We start from the raw sequence: 22,694 nt of genomic DNA on the forward strand, positions 1-22,694 counted from the left end.
AGTTTAAAAATCCTAAAATATTGGGAAATCTGGCAAAGATAATAAATGAGGGGAAATTGGTCTGCAAATAGCTTTTATATTTAACATTTGATGAATGAATTTTAAGGCATCTTCTCTCCAAGTTGCTCAAGTGTTTTAAAAACTAATTGAACCTGAGAAAATGGAAAAAATTGAGAAGTATATGAAGCCTTTTAGTGATATAACAGATAATGTCTCTTTTTTCAATGTGTGACTTTGCTGGGAATAAGTAGTTGCATGCAATGGAATATTCACACACCCTATAGATCCTAGGTTTCATTCAAGCCATAAAAAATCTGCTATTTTGTGCCATTACTACCCAGTGCTTTTACATATTGTGCCTTTTCCAGTTTGTATATTCACATTATAATTCTGAATACATATTGCACAAAATAAAGTCCTTGGTGTTCTACTTGAGCACCTGTTATGTATATCATTTTTAAAAAAATATTTAAATACAGAGGACTAGCTCATAGCTCTTCTAATCTGCACCTAGTAAGGCTCCTCTATATACACACAAATTTGCGTACATTAGAGGAGTAGTATAGCGTTTAAAGGCCTTACCCTGAGAAGAGCTGAACACCTAGTGAGGCTATTTCTACACTTAAACCACTATGGCGGCACAGCTGCAGCCCTTTAGTGTAGCCACTCTCTCTACTGATGGGACGAGTTCTCCTGTTGCTGTAATTAATCCACCTCCTTGAGAGCCAGTAGCTAGGTCGACAGAAGAAGTCTTCGATTGACCTAGTGCTGTCTACGCCCAGTGTTAGGTAGGCTTAACTATGTTGGTCAGCGACATAGGCACTGACTCCGTGGATGCTCTGGAGCACCCACAGGAAAAAAAAATAGTGGGTACTCGGAACCAACCGGTGGCCTGGCCGATCAGCTTCTGTCCCTTCCCCAGCACCTCCCACCCACCAGTGGGCCCCGCTGATCAGCTCCTCCCCCACCCTCCCAGCTCCTCGTGCTAGCAGAGGATCAGCTGTTCAGTAGCATCCAGGAGGTTCTGTGGGGAGGGCCAGGAAGAGGCGGAGTAAGGGCAGGATGTGCTCAGGGGAGGGGGTGGGAAGAGGTGGGGTGGGGATGGAGCGGGCACAGGAAGAGGCGGGGTGGGGACTTGGGGGAAGAGGTGGAGTGAGGGCTGGGCCTGGGGTGGCATGGGGGGGTCGAGCACCCCTGGGGAAATTAGAAAGTTGGTGCCTCTACTCAGGGGTATGGATTTTTTCACACCCCTGCGTGATGTAACTGGGTTGATTTAACTTGTTAGTGTAGACCTGGCCTTAGTTCGGTGAGAATTACAGGTGCTCAGTAGGGGCCTGATCCAGGAGCCATTGAAGTCAGTGGAAAGACTTCCATTAACTTCAGTAGGCTGAGGATCAGACTTTAAGTGCTCGGCCCCACTTAGGATTAGGTCCACCTAGGTTTTAACCACAGCTGAAAGCAATGATGAAAACAGTTTAGTTTTAAGTGGATACAAGTACAAACCACATTCATGGTTTTAGCCAGTTTTTGAAAAGGTGCTGCTACGTGGTCTAGTTTTGTGGTGTAGAGAAGGTGTAAGACACCAAATGCAAAGTAATGCGTTTGGAGCCAGATCCAAACCTATTTCTCTGAATGGGAGTCTTTCCATTGCGTTTAGTGTACTCTTGATCAGACCTGTAGGCTCTAACTGAAGACCAGACTATACACTGATGAAGAATTGTAATGTAGTGACAATGGAAGAAGCCAAATTGGTAATAAGTTACAGTAAAGACAAATAAGATGTTAGTGCCTGATCCTCTCCTGCCTTTTATAGCTGTTTACACTTGTGTAGAACAGTGGCTCTCAACCTTTACAGACTACTAGACCCCTTTCAGGAGTCTAATTTGCCTTGCATGCCCCCAAGTTTCACGTCCCTTAACTATTTGCTTACAAAATCAGATATAAAAATATAAATTTCACAGCACACTGTTGCTGAAAAATTGCTTGCTTCATTCTATCGTAAAAATAAAATCAATTGGAATATAAATTATACTTTTCATTATGTAAATTTCAGAGCAGTATAAACAAGTTACTGTCTTGAAATTTTTGTTTATACTGACTTCACAAGTGCTTTTTATGTAGCCTGTTGTAAAACTAGGCAAATACCTCGATGAGTTTTTGTACCTTCTGGAAGACCTCTGCATATCCTTAGGGGTACATGTACCTTGGATGAGAACCAAGTAAAATATACATAAATTCTACCGAATCAGAATTCTCTACTCTCAGACACTTGTGATAGCATTTTACACCTATTTTCACAGATATAAATTAATACACAAGGAGCAAGACAGAGGAGAATTAGGCCAATAAGTTGTATCAAAAAACATTTAATATACACAAAGAAATAAAGTATTTTACCTATGTACAATACCATCGTGAAGACCCAGTAGAGTTATTGCATCCATTTTGGGGAATTGCGCATCTGTGTGAACAGACACATTCTGGAGAGGGTCCAGAGAGGAGTTACCAAATTGATCAAAGTGGGGGAACAAAAAAATCAAAACAAAAAACGCCTCATAAGTAGATGCAGGAAGAAAAAAATTATGAAAGAGAGAGAGACAAAAATTAAAAGGGAAGGAGACAGAGATACGGAAGAGAAATAAATTGCAGGAGGGAGGAGGAAAAAGATGGACAACAGGAGGAACAGCTACTCTGCTGAGAGCAATGCAAAGAGGGCACTAAAGGGATAGATGCATTGCCCTCAACAGATGGAGGGATTGTTGCTATGATGTGGGCCCTTTGAACAGAGGAAGAAAGTAGAAGGAGAAAGAGGAGTCCTTTCATCTCTCCCTTCCCAAAAAAAAAGGGATCCTCAAACAAAGAGGGATAAGATTAAAGAGGCAAAGAGTAAAATGCTTAAAGAAATAAAGGAGTGGAAAGAGACAGACATAAGACCTGGTGGTAGAATGGAATGTGTGAAACCTAAAGTTAGGGTGAATAGGGGGAAATTCAGAGAAGTGAATCGTTCCATTTTAGGGTAGAGACTGTATTTGAGTCTCTTTCAGATGATACTTAAATTAGAGATAAAATTCATTGGAATAGCTTGGTGAAACTTTTTTTGGTTTTGTGTTTTGCAGAAGCTGTAATAGCAGACATTCAGAAAAAGATTACAGATGCTTTTGAAGTGTTTGACCATGAATGCAATAAAACTGTGGATGTCAGGTTTGAAAATCTTTTCTCAGAGAAATATTATGACTTTTTTTGCAGAGCAAAACACTGCCCTAAATCCTAAACCACTTTAACAAGAAACAAAATTGAAATAATGTGCCATGACCTTGATTCTGTAAACATTTATGCACATGCTTAACTGGACTAGTGTGCGTAGTCCCACTGATTTGAGACTGATACTGGATTAGGAGGCAGTGGGCTGGCAGGGCAAAGAGGCTGGCATGAGGAGCTGGAGTTGGGGAGAAACTGGGATTGGTTGGGCAAGGAGATTGGGATGAGGAGCCCAGGGAGGGGAAGACTGAGATTAGATGACAAGCTGGGTGGGGAGAGGGAGGGCCAGACTGGAACAATGTCAGGCTTGAGTGGAAGAGGGGCAGAAGGGTTTATAGCCACTGAAGCACACACCCCTCCAGAACCTGAAATGGAACCCAAGAATGACATTCTGCGGTGCAGTCCAGACCAGTGAGGGGCTGTGTCACCCTTGCCCTGCAACCTGGGGTATCTCACAATGCTTTGCTACTGTAGCTCCTACCTGAGCTGCACACAAACCGCCTGCCAGCGTGCAGGTCACACCCTGAGTGTCTGTATAGCCAGAGCCCTGGTCTGCCAGTTCTGACCCCAGCAGCCTGTCAGCAAACACCAGATACACTCTGGCTTCTAGTAGCCTTGGTTACTATTTACAGGGTTACCCCAACACACTCCCAGTCTTAAAGTATCCTCTAAATACATGTGTTCTGCACTGTCCAGCCCTCTCCTGCATAGTTCAGATATATTAGATCCATTTTCCCTCTAAGGGGATCAATATATAATTGTTTACTATCCCAAATGGCATTACTCACACAGTTCACAACACTGGATTAGTTTTGATTACATAATAAAACAAGCTTGTTTAACTAAAAAGAGATGGGTGTTATGTGAGTGCAACTACAAGGCATTAAAACCAGAAATGGTTACAAGAGAAATAAAGATAAAATGATTTACAGTCCTAAAACTTAAACTAAAATTAGTTCAAGATAAAATTCTTACCACATGCTCCCAGCAACAAGGCTGACCAAATGACCAGCATCACTCCCAGAGTCAAATGGGCTGGTTTCTTTTGTCATTTTAGGGGAAACAGCAAGAGATGGATGGGGGAGGGAGCTTGGGGTGTTTTTGCCCCTCACTTTTATAGTTCAGTCATACTCTGAAATGCATTTTCACGAGGGTTACCCCTAGATACAATTCATTCTTGCTGTGAGAATGGAGACAAGGACTCTGGTGGTGAAAGAGGTTCCATGCTGCTGTTTGCTAAAATGCAGATAGATCTTTTCATACGCCCCTTGTTGCCAAAGCATGGCCACTTGATAGGTGATTAACTATCACCTTTGATGATGCCTGATTAGAGGGGTCAGTTTATCCTTTGTCTTCGAGAAACAGGTTTATTCACTCCCCAAACTTGTCTGGTGAACACCCTTCAGTCATGATGTCAGGTTATATTCATAACTTTACATATAGTGTTACTACATAAATCTCACCATGATATTATTGACCAGCAAGTTATTAGTTTTCCAATGATATCTTACAAGGGATATTTGGTACAAAGATTGTTACAGTGGTGTGTAGGGTGTGAATACAAGGGTTTCTTTGATCACACCGAGGTTGCCAAGTCTCAGTATTCCTGCTTACAGTAAATATCTGTAAAATCCACTTGCATAGTATGTTTCCTCCTCCTCTAATGCTGGTCCATGTAGAGGGTGACAACTTACTCTTGTAATTAGTTTCTCCAGTAGCTCAAGTGGCAGAGGTCTGCACTGTGGATCTAAAGGTCCAACCTTGATGATGATCCATTTAGATGTCAACATGAAGCCACAGATGGAACGTCAAGTTTTTAATTTGCTTTTTTAAAAACCTAGGAAGTTACACACACGCACAACTGTTAAAAGGACACTAAGATTGTAAATGAAGCAGTTAAAAGTTAGGAAATACCAGAACTAAGGTTGCCTGTGCAACCCAAACTTGGTTCCCTTGTGCATATGCATTATGCTATAGTCTTGTATTATATGTTCACACACTATTTTTCCCACAGGACCTGTGCTTCGTTCACTGTACAGGATGGACCTGGTTTGGGGATGTATAAAGTCCTGAGGCACAATTTGGACTGTGGAATTACTATGTCTCCTTAATTCTCTCACTAAGGGTGCCTTTTACTCGGCTCTGCTAGTGACTAGCAGCCCCTTTAGGCTTTGCTATCTGGAGGCATGCCCAAAGTTATATGAATGCTCTCTCAAGCCACTCATGAGGTGAATACAGGGAGACCACAGAAAATTGCCCCAGCCTTGCACCCAGAAATGTGTTCGCTCTGTCAAAGGGTAGTCAACATGCACCAGCCTCTAAGCTGAGCAGATCCCCCAAGCACTTGAGACAAAGTTATTGGTTTAGATTAAACATCAAAATAAGTTTAACAACTAGAGAAAGATCGATCTTTATGCCTATCACTTAAAAAAAAATCTGAGTTGGTTACATAACCAATAAAAGTAAACACGCATACTAAATCCTAAACTTTATCAGGTTAAGCAAGATTTGAACCTGTTTTTCTCACCCTACTGGACATTGCAGCCAGTTTTCAGTTCACACTAACTAGAAAGCCTTCTATTTAGGACCATCCCTGTCCTCCAATTCAAGGAGACTTCTTTGTCTTCCAAATGATCTTACTTCCAGATGTTGAGATGGGGGAGGAGAGAGGTGAACTGATGATGTCACTGTCCCTTATTTTATATTCGCCTCCAGGTGTTGGAAAAATCCATGCTGTCATGGGGGTTAGACTACCTCCATTGTGTACATGAGCTGCTGACCATCCTTCATGCTAGTGAATGGCCAGTGATGGTTACTTAACACCTGGCTGGGTGTTGGTCACTCTTTTGTTGCTACTGAAGAGCTAGTCGGTGGGAGTTTCCCAGACTCTGTTATATGCTTCTTCCTGAAACATGTTAAAAGTCTTTTAACTTCATATATAATGATGTACACATTTAAACAGGATAATGAGGTTCATTAAATTAAGACTTTTCAAATGATACTTCACAAGGCATACTTTGTACAAAACATATTATAATCATATGATAGTGGTGGATATGTGGGTACAGAGGGTATCATGGGGTACAGTAAAAAGAAAAGGAGTACTTGTGGCACCTTAGAGACTAACCAATTTATTTGAGTATAAGCTTTCATGAGAGCTGTAGCTCACGAAAGCATATGCTCAAATAAATTGGTTAGTCTCTAAGGTGCCACAAGTACTCCTTTTCTTTTTGCTAATACAGACTAACACAGCTGCTACTCTGAAACCTATTAATATATGTGAACCACTCAGATATTACAGTGATAAGCACCATTGAAAAGTCCATGAGGAAATAAATCCTTCTGTCTTCAGAGCTTTGCAACCTTTCATTCTTTTAACGTATATATTTTTATATAATAAACAGAGGATCGAGTTTCAGAGAAGAGACTTCAGAGATAGGCCATTATCATTAACATTTACTTTCAGTCATGTTTTCATTATTCTTTTCATATTTTCACTAGTGTGGATGCACTGAACAATTTTTTTTTTCTTCACTAGTGGAATGTCATCAATTCAATTACCAGGAGTTCAGTTCTCCAGTGTAAATATAGCTAAGGGTGACTGGAGAGCTAAAGAAATTGATATCAGAAGAGACTGGAGGCTGAAAGACTGAAATTGATAGTGGAAGAGATTTTTATTTCAGACTTTTTAAAACCCTTTTTTCCCACCCCTATTTAATGTCAATGTCCAACAAACACTAGAGAGAGGATTTTTTTTTTTTTTTTAAAGATTCAGCACCCCAGCCTCTCCAGTTGAGGGATGAGGGCTCACAGTATACATTTCTGAAGAATCACCCCTCAAGAAGCCTTACAGCAAAACTAGGAAGGAGAAGACTTGACATTCCTGATATTTGTAAAGTAAAACCAGAGAAAATTCCTTTTAAAAATGTTCCAGCCTTCTTTTATACAACCTAAAGAAAGGAAAAAAATGGGGGGACATGAACCCAATTAAAAAAAAAAATCTGTGACGAGTACTTGAAAATAATCTCTCCTGAATCCAAGGGTATCTATTTTAATACTTTATTTTGAAAGAAACATGCCCTTATGCTGAAACACTTTCATACATGCTTATCTTTAAGTGAGTATTTTCCATTACTTTCACATACCACGTACTTTAAGCATGTTTGTAGGTCAGGGGCAATAATGAGAGATTGTGGATTTTTTTTCCACGCATTTACCCAATATTTATTGGATATAACCATCTAAAAATGATTGTTAGTATTACTCATTGATTTAGAGCCAGGGAAAAAGTTATGTAATTAAGTCATCTATTTATATTGTCTGCACAGTCTTTGTTGTTAAATTTCTTAATATTTTGGTGACCTAAATCCGTAATTTTTCAGCAATACACATTTACTGTAAATTCTGTAGCAGGAGTAGCCATAGCCTTTGTAGCTACTCCTGCTTCTGTAGAAGTATTTGAGAAAAGTGTGCTCTTTCATTTTGGATACCAATGAGAAAATCAGCTTACACCTTGCTGTCTTTCCTGGCCTGGGTAGGAAAGAGCTTTTACATTAGTAGTCTTTTTCCTTTTGATATTTCTATCTACTAGGTGCTCATTTTAACTGTTATTTGATTCTGTATATTCTGCTATATTGTTTGTATTACTTTAGTGCCCAGGAGCCCTGACCCCATTGTGACAGGCACTGCACACGTGCATGCACACACAAAAAATTACCAGTCCCTCTCCCAAGTTGCTTAAAGCTAAGTATAAGACAAGACAACAGATTAGATATGGACGGGCAGGGAAGTACAAGGAAACAATGAGACAATGTTAGTCAGTATGACCAATGGACAGTGGTCAAAGCATGCTACCAGCCATGAAGTTTGCTAAAATCTTCATTTTTTTTAATTGTATGTTGGATGTGTATTTTGAGGGAAACGCTGGGACAATGAAATGATATGAATAAACTTTTCTTTGACAGTTTCTTTCTTGAGATGATAAACCATAAGATATGAAAGGGGAGGTCAGAAAGTCTATTAAATGTAACAAACTCACTACTTCATGTCAAAATTATTACCCTATAAAAATCATTAACAGTATTTCTTCATGCATCCTTCCCTGATTCATAAATGCAATTTCTTTTATCTCCATGTTTTATCACATTCATAATAGTAGGTGATTATGTTGTGTCAGAGGGTGGCAGTACCGCACAATTCTTAACCATGGTCATAAAAGTATTATGAATATTATCTCTTGGAACATCAGGTACCCTTGAAGAGAAGGTGAGATTTTAACCTATTTGCAGAAAGCCAATACCAATATACTGCCTGACCTTTAAGCATGCACGTACAAAACTAAAAAGAAACAAGCTTTGCATTGGAAGATGTTCTGCTTTTCTTCTCCTCACAATATAAATTATAAAGAGGTTTTTTGTGATTTATGCAAAGTTTGTCCTGCAAAATATTACTTTTTATTTGATAAATATGACATTAGGATTATATTTCATCTGCAGTATAAACTCAGATTAACTAGATGAGCATTAAACTGTGATTCACTAACTCAGATGCATCAAGTAGGTGAGCATTATGCTTAGATTCACCATCACTTCTGCGTGCTAGAAACTATGCTAGCAGAAGCCAAAGATGGTGCACCAAGTGGAGGGGGGAGGCTGACAGGGAAAGATAGTGATTCAGCTGGGGTCTCTAAAGCTTCTTTACTCTATGCCACCACTAGAACCTGGTATTTAGCTTTGTCAAGGTTCCTTCCCCACTCTGAACGCTAGGGTACAGATGTGGGGACCTGCATGAAAACCTCCTAACCTTATCTTTACCAGCTTAGGTCAAAACTTCCCCAAGGTACAAAATATTTCACCCTTTGTCCTTGGATTGGCCGCTACCACCACCAAACAAATACTGGTTACTGGGGAAGAGCTGTTTGGAAACATCTTTCCCCCCAAATACTTCCCAAAACCTTGCATCCCACTTCCTGGACAAGGTTTGGTAAAAAGCCTCACCAATTTGCATAGGTGACCACAGACCCAAACCCTTGGATCTGAGAACAATGAAAAAGCATTCAGTTTTCTTACAAGAAGGCTTTTAATAGAAATAGGAGTAAATAGAAGTAAAGAAATCCCCTCTGTAAAATCAGGATGGTAGATACCTTACAGGGTAATTAGATTCAAAACATAGAGAATCCCTCTAGGCAAAACCTTAAGTTACAAAAAAAATACACAGACAGAAATAGTTATTCTATTCAGCACAATTCTTTTCTCAGCCATTTAAAGAAATCATAATCTAACGCATACCTAGCTAGATTACTTACTAAAAGTTCTAAGACTCCATTCCTGGTCTATCCCCGACAAAAGCAGCATATAGACAGACAGAGACCCTTTGTTTCTCTCCCTCCTCCCAGCTTTTGAAAGTATCTTGTCTCCTCATTGGTCATTTTGGTCAGGTGCCAGCGAGGTTACCTTTAGCTTCTTAACCCTTTACAGGTGAGAGGAGTTTTCCTCTGGCCAGGAGGGATTTTAAAGGGGTTTACCCTTCCCTTTATATTTATGACAAGCTTCCTTTAATCCTGGACACCTAAAACAACCTACATGGCCTTATTTTTACAACCCTTGTCCACCCATTCTACTATTCCCATCTGCTGCTGTTACTTTTCATCGTGTGTGCAATTTGAATGTGAGCTCTTCAAATCAAGGACTGTCTTCCTCTACATCTCTATGGTGCCTAACACATTTTGGGTGTTACTGTAATAATGTGATTGTTTTGTAAGTGTTTGATTTTTATCTATACAACTTCCAATAGAAAACTCTAATTGTCTGTTAGATGCACTGGCAGTGATGGATGAACCTCAAAAGTTTAAGAATCCTATAGCATGGATGTTTATGCAAGGTTAACTGAACTTCTTTGCTCTGGAATTGGACTAGAAAAATTTCAAGAAACACACACGAGTTCCTGTGTTTCTTGATTTACATCACACCAGAAATATGAAAAAACCACACCCCTTAGTTGACATAGATTTGCCAGCCAAACCCCAAATATAGACGCAGTTATGCCAACAAAGGCACTCTTCTATCGGTATAGCTAACGTTGTTCATGGAGGAAGTGTTAATATGCTGACAGAAAAACATTCTGTGTTAGTACTTACACTGTGGGGATTTGTGTCAGTATAGCAATACCAGTATCGCTATACTGGCAAAGCATTTTTAATATAGACAAGGCCTAAGATGCAACTGGGAAGTGCAAAGATGGATGGATTCATTGTTTTAAATTCACAATTTCAAAATTGGAAAAATTAAGTTTGAGGTGGTTCAGGTCTTTTTTTGTTAATCAGTTGAAACCAGTTTGCTCATCTTTCACTTCTAGAAACCTCAGGTGAATTCATATGTACACTGTGACACCCTTCTAAATTTGTCAGATAGCATCTCTTGATATTTAATTTTTTGTTTCTATTTGAGGCATCACTAGTTTGGTCCTAAATTTTATTTGGAACTTCATAACAAGTGCACTAGATTTAATAGTAAGGTCTTCAACTCATGAACCACTAATGTGTGCATGCAACATAGAGCCAGGCTGGTAATCTTGACCATGTAGTGGTGTTTTCAACTTTGAAGCTCACTCAACAATGCTGCACCTGCCTTCGATCTCTAGTAACGTTAATATATTATGGATAACTTTAATGTCATTTTACATTCATATAGGACTTTTCATCTCAATGGATTACAAAGAGCTTTAACAACTATGGTATACAGTATAAATATAGACCCTGCTGAAATCCAGCCATACTGAGAAAGAGAACTGCAGTCAGGAAGCAACCTACATACAACACAACACACTGCACTGCAACAGGGGGAGAGGAGATTTTGGGTTAAGGCCACAGGGCAAACCCATACTCTTTCAAAAAGTGCCATGAGATTTTTTTAATGTCCGCACAAAACAAAGAGGATCTTAGTTTTAAGGCCTCACTATAAACCACCACCCTCCTCTTCCCTCCTTCTCTCCCTCCCTCCCCCCCCCACACACTTGCTCTGGGTTGATAGCTGGTTCTGCCATAGGTTTTCTTGTACTCTAGATTTACTGACCAAAATGTTTTTTTCTTTTTCAGAGAGATTGGTACAATCATCAGGTCATTAGGATGCTGCCCAAGTGAGGGCGAATTACATGATCTGCTTGCAGAGGTAAGCGGTTTGTCTCTTGTAATTTTTCTTCAATCTTACAATTTACAAAAGTTTTAATCTCTGCATTGCTGTGTGGGAGACCTTAGCTTGTTTCCCAGAGGCTGGAAATGTTATGGAGACAAGTCACTCAGCAAGGGGGTCCCTCAGATTGCCCTGAGCAACCCCTAAGGGTGATATGGGAGCAACACTGATAGAATACAAAAAGGAATCTTTCCAGGTCTGGCTACATATTGGCTGACAGACTTGGGCTAGCAGGGCTTGCACCCGCGCTCTAAAAATAGCTGTATAGACAGTGCGTTGAAGTTACAGCCCAAGCTGGAATTTGGGGTCTGAAGCCCACCCACCTCCATAGGTTTTAGAGTCCAAGCGCCAACCCAAGCCGCAACTTCAAAGCGCTGCCTACGCAGCTATTTTTAAAGTGCGAGCCCCACAGCCTCAAGTCTGTCAACCTGGTCTGGGAGGCAAAATGCTTTTGTCTCCTGCCAAGGATGGTTACAGTGACCCACTGCCAAGAGGGTGGGGGAGTTCTTTGTCAAGAACCAAGGAAAAATATCCCTTTGCAGATGGAAAAATAAAAAAGTGAGTTCCAGACTCATCAGGTTACACAAGCTCCAACTGAATTAACTTCTTGACACAATCAGGCCAAACAGAATGAACAAGTAATACCAATTAACTCATGAAATAGCATTGAAGTTGTGACTTTAACCTCAAAGAGCTTCTGAGGGAAGACCTGCCATGTGTTCTTCATTTATCCCCTATGATTCCTACATATTGCACACGTCTGATGCATTATTTAGTCTATTTCAGTGCGCCCTTCTTTGTTTCAGCAGTTCAACATAATGGGGGGAGCTAAGGATATGGTTGTACCCATAATGGCGATTTTTCCCCTTTTCGTGGGTTTGTAATAACGTTAGTGTTTTGTTTTTAAACTGGCTTTTAAACATTGTATTGCCTTTTCTGTAATGCTAGGTCACAATTATTTGAACAGTATAAAAGTGAGATACAATAGGATTATTAAACCAGTTTCCTTGATTATGGTGATGCTAAAAATGTATTGGCACATTGAACTTCTGTACCTTTACCAATATTGTATGGCTCAACCTCCTCATTCCAACCCTTTTTTCCTGATTCTCTTTGAGTCTTCATCCTTTCTCCCAGGATTGTCTTCTCCTAAAGTTGCTATGCAATCTTTATTCTTTAAAATAACATTTAAAAGGGTTTGGTTTTTTTCTAAATTAATGGAGTTGTGCTAGTGTAACTAGTAAGCAGAATTTGGACTAAATACATTTTGAAACTAAAAATTGCATCCCACAAGTCTAAATTCAGGTTTAAAGGGAGTAATACCCTACAGTTTAGCTATTTACAAAACAAGAGGTTTTGAGTACTCATGCAATGGTCTGAACAAGCAACTTAGTTCCTGTGCGTTCTGCTGCAGACAACAAAAAACTGAGATAGCTGGAAGCTGCAGCTCTGTATATAACCTGGTGCTGAATGTTCAGTGCCATGAGGTGATGCTTTTGTAGCCCCAACAGACATGGCTTTCTAGAAGGTTCCAGAAATGCCAGTCCTATGAGTGTGAATGTCCAAAACTTTCTCTTGAAGATGCATAGTAACTAGTCAGTAATCTTTCTTGCTCATTTCCTTCATCCTGTAAGTCCGAGTTCCCACTCCCCGAATTGTGTGCAGGGAACTTCTACAGGTAAACACCAGTCCAATGGTTTTTTATTTTTTTTTTATTGAATACTTTGATTTTAGATTGTAATTTGTCCGCTCAGTCCCTGCTCTATTTCCACTTCCTAGTAGGAAACTGGGGTCACCACAGTGATGATGCATAGGGTGGAGCCAGAGTGCGGGACACAGCAGCAGAAATATTTTCCACGACTGCCTCCTCTTCTCTTTGCAGGTGATATCAGGTTGAAATGCTACCTTGTGGGAAGGAAAGATCCCTTGGAAGTAGCCTGAAGGGAGGGAGGGGTGTGTGTGTGTGTGTGTCCTTATACACACACCCCCATATGTCATGATGCTGGAGTTTGGCTCCCACCCAGAAAATTTTGCTATCCCTACCTCTTATCCGTATGCCAACTCCTTCCCCCCTAGAGTCTCAGATAGCAGTGGTTCCACTCCCTGGCTCAGCTGACTCTGCTCTTTAGATGAAGAGAAAGTGCAAAGAACCAGCAGAATAGAAAGTTGTCTTGCCTGCTACAGCCTACCTGCTGTGGTTTTGCTCCCCTTATTAGCAGAGTTCCTCAACTCCTATCTTCAACCAAGAAGTAGAAGACAGTCTGAGGAAAGAGAAATTTATGCTCCAATATATAAATAATACAAAAAAAAACCCCACATGGATTGTTGTTTACTGATAAATGAAAATCTCCGCACCCTGGCCCAAGATTTACAAAAGAGAAACGGAAGGAGATGGAGGAAAGATGGTCAAGAATTAGGACACTGATCTGGGACTCTGGAGACCTTGGGTCCAAACCTTTTCCACCATAGACTTTGTGTGACTTTGAGCAAATCACTTAGTTTTCCTTCTGTACAATGGAGAAAATAGTACTACCCTATGTCACAGTGGGGGTTAGTGTAATAATACTCACAAGACACTAGTGTTCAGATACTATGGTAATAGAGGTCCTAGAAGTACCTTGAATAGATAGATGAGTATAATGCTTTAAATATTTCACCCTGCAGTAGCTATTACTGTCATAGCCCCCATAAATAGAGCAAAAAATACAGGCAAGAAGATGAAATTTTAGTGAAAAAGCAATTTTAAGATAGGAGTGACTATGATGGTGGATAAGATGAAGATAAACATCTGCAAAACTTGAAGGACCTAAAGCAAAGCATTTATTTGGCCTCTCATTACCACCTGTCCAGTGTTAGGGAAAGAACCTATTTTCGGTCTTTCTGCATTTTAGAGTAGAGAAAATCCCAAGACACCTCTGGGCCTACAGTACAAATGAATTGGGTGCTTCCCTCGCTTTGACGTCAGTAGGAGTTGAGGTTGCTCATCACCTCACAGTAGCGGGTCCATTATCAGTGATGAAACACTTCTTTTACCAGGAAATGCTTTATTGGGATAAAATGCAAATAGTAAACCTACAAAGAGACAAATCTAATACTTTATTTTGTAAGTCACAAATACATGTTTTTGTTACGTCGTGGATTCTGGAGTGGCTATTTGCTACTAATGTGTTTTTTCTTCCCAGGCTGAAAATTAGGACCACATTTAGCCCTGTGGTGAGCAGCTGCAAATCCCATTGATGGAAATGGCAACTGAGAGTGCTTAGCACCTGCTGGATCAGGCCTAATGGTTTTGGCTTTTAAACATGATTTATTTGCAGTATGATCTTTATGTGCCCTTTGGGACCTTAGTTAATGTATAATATAAGATGTCTCTGTATACTACCTATAAATACTTACCACATTACTACTTCTGTCTTTTTGGTTTCCTGACCTACAGCCAGTTGGAACATAGGTGCTTCATAAAACACCCTTACTACAGACATTGTCTCAATATTTGTGAAGCATGAAATAGTTCAGTTTATTGACTAACTGTTATGTCATTAGAGGGAAATTAATTTTTGCCATCCATTTTATTGCATCTTTGCAGTGGATTCAGCATTAAAATAAACAACCCTGTAATGATAACAGAGTTATTCGTGTATAGAACAGCTTCATTTTCTAACAAAAGATTCTCTGTTATAAGGCACAGCAGACAGAGGACAACACTGTAGCTTCAAGACATTGTCTGAACTGAAGGGGTGGGGAATGAAGATGGACTATTCATTGGTGGCTAGTGCTAGAAGCATTGCCCCTGAGGCAACCAAAATGCCTCTCAGAACACAGAGAGTGAACACAGCAGCTCCTGCTACATGCTTTAACTGGGTGCTGCATGTGGTGATCCCTCCTCTGGCCCATCTCCACTGATCACGCAGAAAAGGACAGCAGGAGCCTTCTTGCCCCATTCTTTCCTGAGGAATTTAGAACCACTGCCTGTGCTAGACTTCTTCCATTCTTGCCTGCTAAGAGTGCAAGGACTGAGTGTGTCTCGTCCCCATATGGGGTTGGTTTAAACTCAGTTGCTCTGTGCCCACCTTTGTATGGGCACAATGTAGCCCAGAGCGTTCCTTTCAGGAGTGAAAGTTGAAGTTTTCAACACAGGCATGTTCCTGAACAATTAGGAACTCTTTTTGTTCATGCTGCTTGACCCCTATGGAAGCGTAGGAATGCAGTGGGGTCCCTGTAGTCTTTCCTATAGTGTGTAGAAAATCTTTCATTAATATACTTGGTTGGCAAGAAAAGTCTTTTCTTTGTATATATGGTATTTGTCATTTTCCCCACCCTTTTGTCTGTTTGACTGCCTTGAACCGAGAGCCTCTGCCACTTTGGCCTCTCCCTTGACAGCACTGTCTGGCTGTAAAATATCTGGAAACAACCATTCAGTCTTTGAGAGAGAGTACTGTATGCTGTATCGTTTATAAACACTTTGTGCGATAACTTAGCATCAGTTACTGAGTATTTTGCACAAATTTCTAACCACTAGAGGACAATATTGAGTCGTTCAAAGCTCCCACTGTAGTTGTCCTGTGGCTTGTCTGGGGATATAGTCTCTTCCTTTTGATTTTTTTTATTTGATCACAAGTATTTCACTCAGATGCTGTGATGATGAGTGAGTTATAAAAAAAACCGCATAAATTGCTTAGAAAATTAAAGTGAAAAATCTATTATTGCACACTCTTTGGCACACTCTCTTGACCTACATCTACATTATGAGCTAGGGGGTACGATTCCCCTGCTCATATATACATACCTGGGCTAGCACTCATCAAGCTAGCAGGACTGTAAATAGTAGTGTAGCTGCAGTAGCATGAGCAGCAGCAGTGGAGGGCATGGCTTAGCCATGCTGAATACAAACCTGCCTGAAACCGGTGGGTATGTATTTAGCTAAGACGTGCTTCCACTGCCACTGCTCCATGGTACTGCAGCTACACTGCTATTTATACTCACACTAGCTCCATGAGAGTGAGCAAAAATTTGTGTACATGAGCAGCGGAATCATACCCCCTAGTTCATAGTGTAAACATGGCCTTGGTTAGATACTAAATTTTCTGCCTGACACTCTTGAGAACAAAACCCAATAATATTCACTTAGCTTAATCATACATACTTCATACAATGTATCATTACTATTTATTTATTATAGGCTAGATTGAGCTTTTATGATCAGCCCTGCATATGGGCTGGGGTGTAGCCATGCCACCTGACAAGGAAAAAAAAAATGGCCACTCAGGGATGAGTGAGGCCTCATAGATCCAACCACTTCTTTCCTGTCTAGCAACTTTAAGACTAGTCAAAATCTAACCCTTCTGTTTTAATGCAGGAGCCAACTGGTTCTCTTTTTAGTTTTCTAATGTGTCATCTAAGATTTAAATTTACTATCCTTCTGTTTTAATATCAGGTAGAAGAAGAAGAACCCACTGGGTATATTCGTTTGGAAAAATTTCTTCCAATGATGACAAAAGTATTAATGGAAAGAAGGTAATGGAAAAATAAATTTATTTTTTTTTCTGTGTTGTAGCTTGGTTCAAATCCATGGGTGGCTGATTTTGACCAAAGATATTTTTATGTAACTGGAAAAAGTAAATATTTTGTTTTTTTTAACTCTACCCAAGTTTGATAGTGATGAGCATTTTAGTTCAAACTGATTTAATCTAAAAATGTTTTAAAGTCACTAAAACCACACAAATAATATCACATAGTTTATAGTCACTGTGAATTATGATGTGTCGCTTCTCTTGTCTTGTATAGTGTGAATCAAAATAAACTTCCCATTCATCTGATTTTGTGTGTCTCTAAAGAGATTTTATCAAAGTAAAGGTCTTTAATCATCAGGTTTTTGCAAACCTGAGTTTCATTTATGGGTAGACATAGCGTGTTTCTAATAACACATAAATCAGCTTCATATTAACGTGTTAACAAAATAACTACCATGCACAGTAAATATGATTAGCAGTCTAAAAGGTTAACTGGTCTGGAAGTAGAAGGCTATACATACACTATTCAGAGGCATGCAGTAGTCTTTGCATTTACAGGTGGCCTTGATGTGTTTTCATTTGTCCTTCATTGTAACAGTATTACCTGTAATGAACTTATTTTTATTCTTAAAAAAAGGTGGCAGTGTCTTTACTTAAAAGTTTTGTGAACCTCACAGTTTTATATCCAATGCTGCAAAGTTCTTTTGCATACAAAACTCCAACTGACTTCAGTGGCATGTAGTTCTGCATGATTAGGTTAAATTGTTTCCTTGCATATGTATTCTTGCAGCACACATAACTTGCAAGCTGCAAGTGTGTTTAAGTAAATTTTCATTTCAGTGTTTTTCCTTTTTCTTTAGTGTTTAGGATTTATTGTGTATTGTTTTGTTACTGTTTTGAGGTCCTGCTTCCAAAACTGCATAGCCCTTCAAGTCATGGCACTAATTGTCCTAATTCAATTATTTCAGATACCGGCCTATTCCAGAAGATGTACTTTTACGTGCATTTGAGGTCTGTAACCACAATTTTAAAGCATCTAGTTAAGGGGAAAATAATTATTGAATCTTGACTCCATAAGGTTAAAAACCAAAAGGTTTTATTTATTTCTTTTCTTTAGGTTTTAGATGCGAATAAATGCGGACATCTTACTAAAGAGGAGTTAGTCAAATATATGACTGAAGAAGGTAAAGATTTTTGCTAATTAACATATAAAACATATATTTAATAAAAGAATACTCACTTGAGTAAACACTGCAGAACAAAACATTTCAGTTGCAACTTCTCCAGGGAAAGGATGTTATCTCTTTAACTGTTTGTACCATATCCTAGACCCCTCTGGTACTTGAAAAATAATTCAAATTAATAATTAAATTAATAATAATCATGAACAGTTCTTTGAGATGGCATCTACATATTTCCACTTGTGACAGGCACCCTGATACCACTGAGCTTCCAGAACTTTCTAGAAAATCAGTGCCCAGATGAGCACCATCTTGTGGCATCAAATAGTCAGTCAAATTTATAAGAGGTTGTACAGTTTCCAACCCCTTCATTTCTTTCCTTTCCATGGCTACCTGTAGATATAGGGACCTGCTATGTTCTGTGCATGAGGAGCTACTTTTTTTTAAGCAAAGATCTCCTGTTAATATGTTTAGAACTGTAGTTGTTTAGGTAGTTTCTGTGCCAATGCACATCTTTCTTGCAGGACCATCTCTTTTCTGGTTCAAGAGCATTATGTCCAACCCGAAAGAATCGGAGAAAAAGACCAGATTTAAGCAGTGTATTTTTATGCCCTTCCATCTTTCCAAAGTTTGATGCACATATCTGTTGCCTGAAGTGTTTGTATTTATTGTATGGGTTGTTTGGCATACCAGCTCTTTACGCCTTGACTTCAAAAAGACAAACATACTTCACTCCTGATTCTCCCAGGCCTTTCCTTGGTTCAGGGCCCTATTCTCATGCAGGGACACAGCAGCCCTTCATCAGCTCTTAAGCCACCTGCAGCAGGAAAACAGAAGACTTTGGTGCTGGGGTTTGCCCTTTTTCTGGCACCAGCTCAGTGGAACACTATGCTCCATCATCTAGCAGGCCAGCTCCATCATCTAAGTCTCTCAGTGCCAAGACATCCTTACTGCTGTGGACTTGGACAGTGCCTCCTCCCAGACAGATGGTACAGCCAGGGCAATTTCCTCCGTTCTGGAGTCTCTCTCTTAGCACCGAAGGAGCATCTAATGTACTGACCTCTCCTTGGATCAGGGTTTTCAGTTGGGCTTGATATTTGTGGAGGTCTAGATTCTGTTCTTCTTTGCCCTCAAGTGTGGGGCCCAGAGAGGTTCTCTAAACAGAAGGAGTCAGTGCCACCACAGAGAAGGAAGAGGAAATACCACAATGGATCTAGGAATTGTCTGGGCGGCATAGATGCCGACTCTGTGGGTGCTCTGGGGCTGGAGCACCCACAGGGAAAAATTAATGGGTGCTCTGCACCCACCGGTAGCCAACCTCCCTGCCCAGCTCCCCCGCCTCACCACCTCCTCTACCTGCTCCCAGCACGCTATGTCTCTGCTCCTCCCTCCCTCTCAGCACTTGCTGCCCCCAAACCGCTTTAGCAAGTGCTGGGAGGGACAGGGAGGAGTGGGAACATGGAATGCTCAGGGGAGGAGGTGAGGAAGAGGTGGGGCTGGGGCGGAGATTTGGGGAAGGAGTCGAATAGGGGCAGAGAGGAGGCAGAGTTGGGGTGGGGACTTTGGGGAAGGGGTTGGAATGGGGGTAGGAGGGGGCTGGGGTGGGGCTGGAGGCAGAGGGGGTTCGAGCACCAACCAGCGCCAGAAGAAGTTGGCACTTATGCTGGGTGGATTCAAAATGTTGGTCCCTCTTTTAGGCTCTCCCTCTCTTGGAGACAGTGATGGTCCTTCTGTGCCAATGTGCCTCTATTTTTCACTGTGTCCTTTCTTCCTGGAAGAGAACCAAGAGATTGAGATCTTCAGATCTGGAGGATGTAACTGTCTTTTTCAGTGCCCCAGTTAGCCTTGATGCTCTCCATGATGGATTTGAGGCACACCTGAACATTTCTTGGGATGAGGGAGCAGTATCTTCTGATAATTCACTTTTCCCTTCAGGCTCCACTAGGAGCTTCTCTCCCACAAGTCTGAATATGCAGACAACACTGCTGAAGAATTACAGTACTAACAACTCTTTCTGGTAGCATGTGGAGTGACTGCAAGCTCAAGCTCTTACAGCATGTCTGAAAACAGAAGATAGAGTCCCTAACAGGACAGTAGTAGAGAAAATACTGCTCCATCTACAACCTAATTTGCCTTTGGTGTTAAGGTCAATCTATGACTGAATATGTGGGGAAAACAATCTATGGTATAAGCTTTCGTGAGCTACAGCTCACTTGCATCCGATGAAGTGATCTGTAGCTCACAAAAGCTTATACTCAAATTGGTTAGTCTCTAAGGTGCCACCAGTACTCCTTTTCTTTTTGCGAATACAGACTAACACGGCTACTACTCTGAAACTATGGTAGTTTTAGATGGGAGAGTTTTAAACATCTCTAGTGCAGCTGCTGTTGGAGGAAGGAGTTTAACACATACAGTGCACTGCTCACCACAGGGTGCTAGTCCTGTGCAGGGATAAGGAGTAAAATCATTTCTCCAAAATACCTGTAACTAGTTGGAAAATGTGTTACGCTAATGTAGGAAAGATCTACTGTTCCTTGGACAATCAGAAGCTAATGTTTATTAGGAAATCTCCCATCATTTCACTAATTTCAGTGCTGCTCTTCCACCAGTGGTGGCAAAAGTGGGAGAACAAGTGTAGACAGGGTACAGCCATGGTGAAAATGGCTGTTCCCTGTCTACATTAACAGTCCCACTATTACGATCCCAGTTTAGCTGCATTGGTGCTAGTGAAATGGTGAAAGGTTTCCTGGAAGGATGGTGTCCCTAGCCTCTGTTTGCCAGAAGCTGGGAATGGACAACAGGGAATGATTACCTGTTCTGTTCATTCCCTCTGGGGCACCTGGCATTGGCCACTGTTGGAAGACAGGGTGCTGGCTAGATGGACCTTTGGTCTGACCCAGTATGGCCATTCCTGTGTTCCTGAAAAAAGATGCTGCCTATAAGAATTCATCCTGATTGACTAGAGCTTTTGTTCTGAAATCACTCCCCATTTCAGGGAAGTTCTAGAAAAATGAAAAGACAAAACCACCTTATTTTATGTTTATATCATTTTTTTTAATCACCCATGGGCGAACACTTTTCACAAAGTGACTTTTTCCAGACCTCAAGAAGAGCACTGTGCAAATTGAAAGCTTGTCTCTTCCACTAAACAACATTGGTCCAATAAAAGATATTATCTGACCCGCCTTGTGTCTCATATCCTGGAACCAACACAGCTACAACAACACTGCAAGTAACTGGTGTAAGTGAAAGAATTGGGTCCTGGGTCTGCCTGTCTTCTGCCTGAGTACCAAAAGGATTTCAAAGGAGAGCCCAACACTAAGTCTATTGGATAAGGTTGAGTAATATATAGTATCAGGACAAACTGACACTTCTGTCCTCTTGCAGGTGAACCTTTTACACAGGAAGAAATGGAGGAGATGCTGTCTGCTGCTGTAGATCCTGAAACAAATACTGTTCGTTACAGAGATTATATTACAATGATGGTAGTAGATGAAAATTAGGGTCATCCTGTAGAACTAATGGGCCACTTAGTTACACCAGTGTAAATTTGGAGTTAGTCTGGATATACAGTGGCATCATAGAAATCAGAATCTGATAGTGTTTGTAATTCCAATACAATCTTTATGAAAGCATTTCCTTGGATTTTGTATCTTTGAACACAAGAAACATTTAAGGTGTCTGAAAAGGGGTTATTGAAAGAAATATTGTATAGGAGATGGGAAAGAGGAGAGATGGAAAGCATGGAATTCAGATGTATAAGTGACACACAAACAGGACAAATAAGGAACAAGAAACTATTTTAGAATTACATTTGAAAAAGTGAGGGGGGGAAATGGGACTGTTGCAGATCAGAGAGGCTCTTAAGATGGCTGAAATTTTAAAGGGATACTACCAAGATAAAATTTTATAATTTTAAAATAAAATTTATATTTTAAAATAACATTTAAAATTGAAAGTATTTTACAACTCTATTTTCAGCATTTATTTTTTGTTTACTTTTTTTATTTTACTCACATTAAGCATTGAAACCAGTCAGTTCCATTTCAGGTTCTCATTCACCAGTACATAGTATTTTTGCTTCAGTTTTAAAAAGAGCAGGGAAATCCAAAAATGCTGCTAATTTAAATGTAAAATAAAAGAAATCATTAAAACATTTCTGTTTAATATGGGAATTGACAGAAAAAATGCACCCTCTTTTTACCATAACATAAATGTGAGGTCTCAATTATCTAAGTGTGTCTTTTAAATAACAATTCTGCTCAGTTTTGAATGGAAAGATAATGGTGAGGAAATCAGAAATCTTTGTGTAACAACAGGGAAATTATGGAAGAACAGTTGAGGCCACTGTGAATAAAAGTTATCCTCTTACAATTTTTTTTACTTTTATCTCAGTTATTTGTTAAGCATCAACAGTAAGCATGGTTCTGTATCTCATACATATAGAAAGAAATGGTCCTTGTTCTGGGAAGCTTACAGAATAAGTATTTTTCACTCATTTCACCTTTCATCTAAATAGCTCAAAGCCCTTAGCATACATTAATTGAGCAAAACTCAGA

At 40.1% G+C, this 22,694-nt stretch overlaps 1 protein-coding gene across 1 annotated transcript in view; it reads left to right on the top strand.

The window, feature by feature from the left end:
• The window catches only part of EFCAB2 (EF-hand calcium binding domain 2), a 37,911-nt gene extending 15,422 nt beyond the window's left edge, over nt 1–22,489 (top strand). The window contains exons 2-7 of the mRNA XM_037893502.2: nt 3,117–3,201; nt 11,351–11,423; nt 16,879–16,958; nt 17,923–17,965; nt 18,072–18,138; nt 21,523–22,489. Of these exons, the coding sequence (XP_037749430.1) occupies nt 3,117–3,201; nt 11,351–11,423; nt 16,879–16,958; nt 17,923–17,965; nt 18,072–18,138; nt 21,523–21,638 (464 nt within the window). The 3' untranslated portion in view covers nt 21,639–22,489. The remainder of the gene's footprint in view (nt 1–3,116; nt 3,202–11,350; nt 11,424–16,878; nt 16,959–17,922; nt 17,966–18,071; nt 18,139–21,522) is intronic.
• The last annotated feature ends 205 nt before the right edge of the window (nt 22,490–22,694 follow it).

Source organism: Chelonia mydas, chromosome 3 (assembly GCF_015237465.2).
Source record: "Chelonia mydas isolate rCheMyd1 chromosome 3, rCheMyd1.pri.v2, whole genome shotgun sequence".
Lineage (NCBI taxonomy): Eukaryota > Metazoa > Chordata > Testudines > Cheloniidae > Chelonia > Chelonia mydas.